This window comes from Juglans regia, chromosome 16, assembly GCF_001411555.2.
Source record: "Juglans regia cultivar Chandler chromosome 16, Walnut 2.0, whole genome shotgun sequence".
NCBI classification, from domain to species: domain Eukaryota; kingdom Viridiplantae; phylum Streptophyta; class Magnoliopsida; order Fagales; family Juglandaceae; genus Juglans; species Juglans regia.
Window position 1 is genome coordinate 27,131,776 of NC_049916.1, and position 10,610 is coordinate 27,142,385.

General features: G+C 33.9%; 1 protein-coding gene and 1 long non-coding RNA gene across 3 annotated transcripts; both read right to left on the minus strand.

Annotated features, from left to right (window-relative positions):
• Positions 1 to 915: 915 nt before the first annotated feature.
• LOC108984617 lies at positions 916 to 2,901 on the minus strand. 2 transcript variants are annotated; one of them, XR_004798555.1, is made up of 3 exons: positions 2,631 to 2,901; positions 2,304 to 2,448; positions 916 to 2,160 (listed from the first exon to the last, which is right to left on the minus strand). It is a non-coding gene; the product is annotated as an uncharacterized LOC108984617 (long non-coding RNA). The 2 variants fall into 2 exon arrangements; XR_004798556.1 differs by having other exon boundaries at positions 916 to 1,374; positions 2,012 to 2,448.
• Positions 2,902 to 4,030: 1,129 nt separating this feature from the next.
• On the minus strand, positions 4,031 to 5,724 carry LOC108984616 (7-deoxyloganetin glucosyltransferase-like). Its single transcript, XM_018956636.2, has 2 exons — positions 5,205 to 5,724; positions 4,031 to 5,057 (listed from the first exon to the last, which is right to left on the minus strand). Exons 1-2 carry the CDS (start codon positions 5,722 to 5,724, stop codon positions 4,123 to 4,125), a joined length of 1,455 nt encoding a protein of 484 aa, XP_018812181.1. The 3' UTR covers positions 4,031 to 4,122.
• Positions 5,725 to 10,610: the final 4,886 nt, after the last annotated feature.

A 10,610-nucleotide genomic window follows, 5' to 3' on the forward strand; every position in this document is an offset into this window, starting at 1 on the left:
TAGTTATATGCCTCAAATATGCATTTAGGCACTGCAAAAAAGGCCTCCACCAAGTGACCGATCGCATTGCAAATCCATGATAGCGTTGTTAATAAATAGTTGCAAAAAAAAAAAAAAAAAAAAAATCGTTGGGAAAAGTCACTTCCTTTGTAGTGTGTATGTAGAACAAAACTAAGCTGAGTGAAGTTCTTTTTGAATAGTAGTGAGTTGAGTATGTAAAGTGAGTTATATGAGACTCATTTAAAATGAGTTTAGATGTGTTTGAATGTTAAGATAAGTTTAGTACTATTTATGAAAAATTGAAAAAGGTTGTGGATCCCACATATAAATATGTGTTGAGTTGAAAAAAGTCGTATGTTCCACGTGCAATGAGGTTTTGAGTTGAGATGAGTTTAATAATTTGAGAGTTAGGTGTTTAGATGTTAAACTCAATTTAAAATTAAACTAAACTGAATTGATCTCAACTGGGGCCTTAATTGACTTGCATCGAAATTTGGGGGGCTTTATATTTTTTTAATCTCTTTTTTTCAGGCTTTTAAGACCTAGTTTAATAAATAAGACGAGATCACCTTATTTTATATAATTATTATAATTTTTTTAAATTTTTTTATATAAAATATAATAAAAAATTTAATTTTTTCAAATCCTAAAATAAAAATTATATTAAAAAATCTTTTTCAACTTTTATATCATTTTATCTGTGTAACCAAACAAGACCTAATTGTCTTTTTATCACTCTTATTAGTGATTAATTTGATATTATAATTTGTTTGTTTTGTAATGAGTTTTTACTTTATTATTATTTATAAACAATTTACTATTATTTATAAATAGTAAATTATTATTTAAAAATTATTCATTATTATTTAAAAATTATTTTATTACTATTTACATGTAATATATGATATTCTTAACATCCACACATACCCTGTTAATATTTCTTAAACGTCTTCCTTTACCAATAAAGATTTTGTAAAATGTTGAAGAAAGTTTAACAAATACTTCATTAACTGATGCCCTATTCGGACCCTAAGCTTAATTTGTTCTCTCCATGTTCTAATGCCCTTGTTTTTTCCCCTCACTAATGTGTTGATTCATTAAATCGATGGATTTGGAAGTTAGTTTGGAATTCAATTTGTTGATGTCGTGTTTTACAGTTCGAGCAACTCTACAATTCCTTCGCCTCACCTACAAGACTCGAAGAGATGAGGGCTCGAGGGTCGCCTCCGATGCTTAAGTTATAATTATCTTTTTGTGTCTGACTATAAGAAGAAAATTGTTAAGAGAGCTAATCTGTGCTCAGGATTCGTTTATATACACGCTCGTGGTGGTCTCCACCCTCTATTGGCAGATCGCGGTGGGGCATACGGGATGCTACGCATACAGAAGATTTATTAGAGGGCCTTTTGTTTTACAAGGGCCGACTATATGTTATGAGGGATGAGGCCTTTAAGGCCAAGCTATTTGATTGGGTACATAGGAGTTCATTGTGGGGACATGCAGGTTATAACAAGACTATGCACCATGCTCAAAAGGAATTTTTCTGGGCTTGACTCAAAGCAGATGTGAAGAAATATGTAAGGGAATGTGATGTGTGCCAGATGGTGAAAGGTGAGAAGAGTTATCCTTCCGAACTCCTAAAACCCTTACCAAGTTACTAGTACCCTCTCAACCAGGGTCACATATAACCATGGATTTCATAGAAGGCCTTCCCTCTTTACAACAGTACAACAACTTTTGGGTTGTGGTGGATCACTTGCAAAAGTACAGCCATTTCACACCCATAGCCCACCCTTACACAGCAAAAACTATAGCCCAGGTCTTCCTTAAACATATCTTTAAACTCCATGGCTACCTCTATCCATTATCTCAGGCTGTGACCTTACCTTTACTAATCATTTCTGGCAGGAATTTCTTAAACTACAAGGGGTTACAAATGGCTTTCTCCACTAAATACCACCCTCAGTCCGATGGCCAATCAGAAGCAGTAAATAAGTGTTTAGAGAATTACCTGAGATGTTTTGATGGAGATCAGCCAAGGGACTGAATTGGGTTCCCTTGGCCGAATGGTAGTACAACACCAATATTCATGCCTAAACAAGGTTGTCTCCATTCGAGGCGTTATACAGGTACGCACCCCCTTACATAAGAAATTACAGCCTTGGCATGTCAAGATGAGAGTTAGTAGAGGAAGAGCTCAAGTCAAGGGATCAAATTATGAAAGGGTTAAAACTGAGCCTATGCAAAGTCCAAGAGAGAATGAAAAGGTATGCAGATTTAAAGAGGACAGAGATGGAGTTTACCGTTGGGGGCTGGGTCTATCTCCATTTACAGCCCATATATCGATGTCATAGAGGAGGGATTTAAAATTGGCCCTGAGGTATTACAGGCCCTTTCAAGTGCTGCAAAGGGTGGAATTGGTGGCCTACCGCCTGGATCTGTCTCCATCTGTCAAGATACATACTACTTTTCATGTGTCTCAATTGAAAAAGAAATTGGGGGGACAAGATTACGCCTTTAGCTACTATACCACCCGCGGATGCTGTGGGAGTCTTAAAGCCTGAGTTTGAGGAAGCTCTGGCTTGCCTTGTGGTCAAGAGAAATAATAAACCAGTGATAGAGGTACTTACCTGTTGGCAAAAGGATAGAGGGTTGAGGACACCACTTGTGAATCGTATATCAGCCTTAAGAGCACGTATCCTCACTTGCAGGCAAGGTGTTCTAACAGGGGAATATTGTTCCAATTGTTTGTAGAGAAGAGTCGAAGGTTGAAGATAGAAGGAGAAGCTCAGTAGAAATATGTATAAAGGGAAAGTATGAAGTCTAAAGGCTAGTCAACGAGTCAAAGGGTTAGTAGTTGGGGTTCCAGTTTGTAGCTGTTGGATCTTGAAGCTGTGAAGCATCTGGGAAAGACATGTGGTGAGGGATGAACTTATCTTTAATCATATTATTGTATTTTCATTTTATAAGCAAACGATAGTTTACGATTTTATCTTCCTTTGCATTTACAATTCCTGTGACGTCCATCTAGCTGTCAAAGTCTCATTGGTTGGGACCACTTTCGATTAGTGTCACTGACGTGGTGAACAATATAGCAGGTGAAGGAATATTGAATTTTTTATGCAAAAAGTAATAGACAATTAATTATTCTTCTCCATCTTCTCCTTCTTCTTCCATCGTTCTGGAGGTACTCACCCTCTCTAAATGTGGAATTTATTATTTACAGTATTTTGGGAATTTAATTGAAGTGTTACAACATCAAACGTTATGCACTCTCGCTTGAATCCATGGATTAAGGATAAACCTTTCTTGTTCATCAATCTCTAGACTTCTTTTAATCGTATCATGTTAATCTTTCATTTGAAGGAACCAAGCAGAAGCAAATCGGCACACAGCAATGTTACGGCCTAAGGAATTGGAAGGCAAGTGTGATATATGTAATAAGTATCTCCATACTTTACCCACCTCTGATAGGACTATCTACTGATTGGGCTGAACCTCTTTGGGTCCAGGTCAGTACCATGTGGTCCACCTCAAGTGTTGGTTAGGTCCCTTGCCCCAGATCTAGTCCAAGCCCAGTCCACCTCAGCCCAGACCTTTATTATAGAGATGGAGATTTTTGAAATCAATTGACACCATGTCCAAGCCCATAAAACAAAACAAAACAAAATAGCTAATGAAAACATCGAAACCCATCAGCAATGTCGGAAAATAGGCAGCGAAATACAATTGATTTAAAATAAAAGAGGGATAAGTCTATAAAATACAATCTTATGAAATTAAATCTATTTATAAATAGAGGTAACTTGATGTAATTGTTAAAACAGTATAAATGATTAAATATAACTCTCTTATCATTTTAAACTTTTAAGATAATAAGTATCATAATAAATATCCTGAATTTAAACTCTAGCTCTACACTTTACCTATTTAATTAAATATTTTATTCGTTAGACTCAATAATAAAGGGCAGTCTGAGCCCCCACATTAGATGACTGTTAAAACAAATATAAATTACCAATTAGATTTTCTTTAAAAATGCATATATGCAACAAGGCAACCAGATAAATCCTATAGATAAGTTTATTATTATAAACTTGAAAGTGGCTTCTTTGTCTGGATTTAAACATTTCCAGGCAGGAGAACATCGGCAATCAATTTGTCCAGGTTCTGGTGAGAAGAACCGCCAGGTTTGGCAGCCTCTTCTGCCTTTGACTCCCACTCCATTACCTTCTTCTTCATTTCTTTACCCTTATCACCCTCCATTAACTCCCTCACCAGTTTCTCAACCTCGTCCCGCTTAACGTTGTTATCTATCTCCATCCCAATGCCCCATTCAGTGCAGCAGTACCTGCAATTCGTCTGCTGCTCGGCAAAGAAGGGCCAGGAGATCATTGGCACTCCACTGCACACGCTTTCAAGTGTGGAATTCCACCCGCTATGCGTTAGAAACCCAGCTATTGATGGGTGCTTCAGGATTCGTTCTTGAGCGCACCAACTTGCTAGCATGCCTCGATCTTTAGTTTCGGTAACAAATTCAGGAGGCAGAATGGCCGAGTCTCCCACCACAAGATCAGGCCTTATAATCCACAAGAAGGGTTTTCCACTGTTGGCAAGTCCCCAAGCAAACTCGACGAGTTGTTGGGGCGTCATCACAGTGATGCTGCCAAAATTTACGAACACCACGGAGTTAGGTTCTTTTGTATTTAGCCATTCCACACACCCGGGCTGTTCTTTCCACAGATTGGAACCTAATGATCTCAATTTGTCATCTTTAATCTGATCGGCAAGTAACAGAAGTGGACCGATGGTGTATATACGAGGAAGCAAAGACGAGAGAGCATCCAAAACGTCCTTTTCAAATGGGTCGAACGTGTTCAAAACCACAGCTGAAGCTCTTGGAGTTCTCTTCGTTTCCCGGATGAGGAAGTTGACCATGATATCGTTCTCATCCGTAGTTCTAATGAAACTCGGAAGATCCCTCAGCCGCAAGTTTTTCATTCCGGGAATCCAATCGATTGCCGTTTCTAAATACCCATTCGTTAGATCGCTTGCATCTGTGAATCACATCCATCGAAGTAAGGTAAAATCTTTGTTAAGGTTGATATATACGTAGTAATGAATCTATATGGGAAACACTTGCCTTAAAAATTTAAATCTGATAAATAGTAATATTAAGGTTGATCGAGACACTACGTACGTACCTTTGAGAGGTGTTAAACCTCGTTCAACTAGATGACGATAATGCATATAACACAAGAAGCCGCAGGCGCTAGGTGTCCAGAAAAGTACGTTTGGAATTCCAAACTTTTCAGCAGCATCAAGGGTGAAGGACATGCAGCCGTCAGACACAATACAGGTGACCGGGCGCGGCACGTTGGAAGAGGTCGTATCGTTGAGTTTGGAGAGGAGGCTGCAGAGAGGGACGAGGCAATTCTTGGAGGTGGAATCGCAAAGAGAAGGGACATCTTGGCTAACATCGGCATCAGAAAATGGAAGGCCTTCGGGGATGGTCTCAAAGCGAAAGCCAGGGAAGCCGTCAAGGGCATCGGGGCCTCTGGACCTAAGCAAGCGTTTGTGGTTGTACTCGGTATTCACAAAAGTTATGAGAAAGCCTTTGTGATGGAGGAGTTCGGCGAGCTTGAGCATTGGGTTGATGTGGCCTTGAAGTGGGTATGGAACACAGAGAACATGACCTCTAAAATCTGCAGAAATGGAAACCATATCTTTGTGAATCTCTCCCTGACAAACACACGCAGCTCAGGCACACGAGATGGGGAAAGCTTGGAGGAAGTTGCATCATTTCAGCCCTTTTATAGCCATACTGTCTGAATAGAACTGAGCTTTTTCCTACCACTTTTGCTTGTGCTTACCTTTTCACATTTCAGATTTTGATTTGTTGCCATTTTTAATAGAGTTGGGCTACTCAGCCGCTAGCTGCTCCATTTGACCAATGTGTTTTAAAAATTTGTTTTAATTATTCTTTTCATATTTTCTTAATAAATTTAAATATTTTAAAAAAATAAAAATAAAATCTCAATATATTTAAAATTACTTATTTAATCACTAAGTAAAAAAAAAAAAAATACCAAGCGGTCAAAGTATGAGGTAAAGTAGTATTTCTCTTTTTAATATAAGTAATGTTACATACAGTTGTAAAGAAATTAAATATCGTGTAGTTACATTGAAAAAAATAAGATTTATTTTTAAATTTTTTTTCATGAAGATTTAATATCTTTTTATTTTTTTTAAATGATTATGCAGTGCTTATATATCCATATCATTTTCATTTTTATTTTAATAATGAGAAAATGTGGAAGCTACCCTAATCAGACACTGCGACCACGTACAACCGAAGAAAACGTAAGAGATGACATGCTTTCACCGTTCAGCCGTCAGAGTGACGTTTGATCTCCGCTTCCGATGGATCGTGCTGGGGGCTGTAGGCATATATTGTATGTGTTTTTTTTTAAGTTATTTTTTATATAATATTTTTTAATATTTTTTAAAAAATAAAATAAATTAAAAAAATATTTTAATTATATTTAATAAAAAATTAAAAAAATATTTTATATTTTACTTCGTGATTAAGTAAGTATTATTTAATAATATTATAAATTTTTTTATTTTTTAAAAATATTTAAAATTATTAAAAACATCTATATAAAAAAAATTAAAAAATACACATAATAAAATACACTAGAACTCCAGCCGGAGCTCCCAGCGGGAGCCCCCAGCGGGAGCTCCAGCATTATCCTATTAATAAACTTACTTGCAAATCTCAAAAAGACATCAAAATCTTTCTCGATCCTCCTCGGGCTGCTTTTGTACGTTGAGCAGACCTGATCTGTGTCGAATTCTTTCTAACTAGTAACGAGTTAAGTAGGTGGAGCTCATTTAAAATAATTTAAATGTATTTAAATATTAAGATAAATTTAATATTATTTATAAAAAATTAAAAAAAGTAAATATGTGTTGAGTTAAAAAATATTATATGTCTCATGTGTAATGAAGTTTAAAATTGAGATGAGTTTAATAAATTGAGAGTTGAATATTTGAATGTTAGACTCATATTAAAATTAAGTAGAATAAACTGAACTGAATTGATCTCAGCTGAGTATTGCAACCAAATGGGGCCTTAATTGACTTGCATAGAAATTTGGGGTGCTTTATATTTTTTTATTTTTTTCTCAGGCTTTTAAGATTATTTTATATAATTATTATAATTTTTTTAAAATTTTTATATAAAATATAATAAATAATTCAATTTTTTCAAATTATAAAATAAAAATTATATTAAAAATCTTATTCAACTTTCAACTTTTATTTTATTTTATTGTATAACCAAACGAGACCTAATTGTCTTTTTATCACTATTATTAGTGATTAATTTGATATTATAATTTGTTTGTTTTGTAATGAGTTTTTACTTTATTATTATTTATAAATAATAAACAGTAAATTATTATTTAAAAATTATTCATTATTATTTTTAAATTATTTTACTACTATTTACATGTAATCTATGATATTCTTAATATCCACATATACCCTGTTAATATTTCTTAAACGTCTTCATAAAGATTTTGTAAAATGTTGAAGAAAATGTAGCAAATACTTCATTAACTGATGCCCTATCCGGACCCAAGCTTTATTTGTTCTCTCCATGTTCTAATGCCCTTCTTTTTTTCTCCTCACTAATGTGTAGATTCATTAAATCGATGGATTTGGAAGTTACTTTGGAATTCAATTTATTGACGTCGTGTTTCACAACCTAGGCAACTCTACAGTTCCTCCGCCTCACCTACAAGACTCGAGGAGATGAGGGCTCGAGGGTCGATACTTATGTTATAATTATCTTTTTGTGTCTGACTATATGGAAAAAATTGTTAAGAGAGCTAACATGTGCTCAGGATTCGTTTATATACACGCTCGTGATGGTCCCCACTCTCTACTGGCAGATCACGGTGGGGCGTATGGGATGCTGCGCATATGGCAGACTTTCTCCCTTGTCCTATTAGTCATTGCCCTGCCACATTGTGCGTGTGTCGCTAATCTAACCCCTATGACGGACAGGGGGAGGGAGGTACGCGCACTACCTTGTCCCAAAGGTAGATGGACGCTTGGTCTTGTTGCATATTGGCCTCTCAGCTCATTTACTGTTGCGTGCCTGCTGTCTGACGACATGAGTTGTTGTGTGGGTGGGTGATGTGTCCAGCCAACACTTCTAATGGGCCTCCTTGGGCTTTGCCTCGCCCCCTTCCCCTCATTGGTTTTTTTTACGCTACCGACAGTTTGGATCCTGAGAAGGGGCCAAACTGTCATACGGCCCAAGGAAGGGGTAAATGAAAATCCCCTTTCACATTTCTTCGTGAATTTAAGTTTTTTTTACTCTTCATGAAATTGAGGCTGCAAATAAAGGTAAATTTGGAATTTCTAGGCCATGTTTGGTTAAGACTAGTTTTCAAAATTATTTAACTACTTTAACCAAAGGCGCCATATCTTTTATTTATATGATACAATGACAACTCTTTTATAATTATTTTCCAGCTTATTTTTAAATAAACAATGAAATCATGCCATTCCATTCAAAATAAATCTTAATAATATTACAAAACAAAAAATGATAGATATACAATGTTTTATACAATTATATTTTAAATGAGAGACATTTTTATAAAGTAAATTATAAAAGTAACATCACTTTACATAAATATCATTATTTTAAAACATAATTGTATAAATGATTGTATATGTATCATTACTCATACAAAACTATCATTCATTTAATGTAAAATTATAAATTAGTCGTAAGATAGTTGTAAGGTTATCATTTTGATTATAAAATAAGAGAGAAAAAAGTCAAAGGATATAACTAACATAATTATTGTCACATACGTATTCAGAATAATATGATAACATGCAAGATTCCTTTGTGTGTCTATGTACATATATTCGAAAATTTGTGAGATCTACAAGCCCTCAAAGAAAGACTATTAAAAAACTTAATTAGGTATAGGAGAGCTACTAAGTTTGAATTCTTATTATATATTTTATTTATTTAATTAAATATTTTATATATTGGACCTATTTATTAAAAAAAAAAAAGTCTGATCCATTCTTAAAGAAAGGTGTTGAAACAAATAAAAATGATTAATAAATAATTAAATATATACCATGTGAGCCACGATCATCGCACCCACACAACTATGAGAGCTGCCCGTGTGGTCATCTTTTATGATGAGTTGATATTTTTTAATATGTTTTAGATGATAATCATTTCACTTTTAAAATAAGTAACGGTAATTATATTATTTTATTCGTCTCGTTCAATGCTTAAATGCCACGGATATGAAAGCAACGCATACTATGGGACAAGGGACACCAAATTCGACTATAAATACGAGGTCAAGAAGTTGTGAGCTCTTTGGATTAACTACTATAGACTATGGTGGGATGTTAAGAGTATTTTAAATCATTTGTAAATAATAATAAAATAGTAACGGATAATTTATAAATAGTAATAAACTATTTATAAACAGTAATGAACTATGTTTATAATAGTTTAGCTCACAAACATACCTTAGTATCCTCTAATTCTAGCTTTCTACTTTTGTAACTTCTCTAATTAGGTCTTAAGATTGTCTCAACCCATCTCATTTCATCTTAATATCTTACGTACACTTGAAAAAATACAATAATAATAATAATAATAATAATGTCACCTCTCCGAGATTAGAGGAGATGTGAGTCATCTGACCAACAATCACATTATTATTTAGTATACAATTTCATCCTACATACATTTGAGTACGACATTCTTATATAAAGTTAGAAAATAATGCTATGGTACGTCATTTAATTATTAGATAATGAAGATCACATACAAGCTGGCAAGAGCTAGCAAACAAAATCATAGATCAACTACTTTATTATAAACTCGTAATGGCTATCTTCTTTGTTCTGGTTTAGATCAGACATTCCCAAGCTAGAACAACATATATACCGGCCATAAACTTGTATAGGTTTTGATGAGAACGAGGCTGCAGGCTCAAGGTTAAGGCCACTAAGATCGTTGCGCCTGTTGGGATGCTTTTATTTAGATTTTTAAAAATATATATAAAAAAAATTCACTTAATAAACATTTAAATAATTTAAATATTTTTTAATGTGTAAGATGGATAATACTAAATTTCATAATTAATATAATGAAATATTTAAATTTTATTTTTAAGATCTTATTAAATTGAGACACAAAATTATTAACGAGACACATTTGCCGGCCGTCGCATGTATTATATATGTTAATCTATTGAAGTAATTTTTTTTTTTTTTTGATAAATATTGAAGTATTGTTCTATTTGACATAAATGGATATAGAATAATATATCATATCAAAATTTTATACTCTATTTTGATTAATTTTTTTCATTATATAGTCACTTATATTGATTTATAAAACTATTTTTGTTAATATTACTTATTCTTGGCAGTGAGGAACGTTCCTATGTCTCAAGTAATGATCACTAAATAACAATAGCGTATACATACATACATACATACATATATATATATATATATATATATATATATATATATATATATATATA

Bases quoted from the DNA above. Each gene is read 5' to 3' on its own strand.
- LOC108984616 (XM_018956636.2), bottom strand. From the start codon at position 5,724: ATGGTTTCCATTTCTGCAGATTTTAGAGGTCATGTTCTCTGTGTTCCA. The intron at 5,058-5,204 runs GTACGTACGTAG...TGTGATTCACAG, and splicing joins AGGTTTAACACCTCTCAAAG to ATGCAAGCGATCTAACGAAT.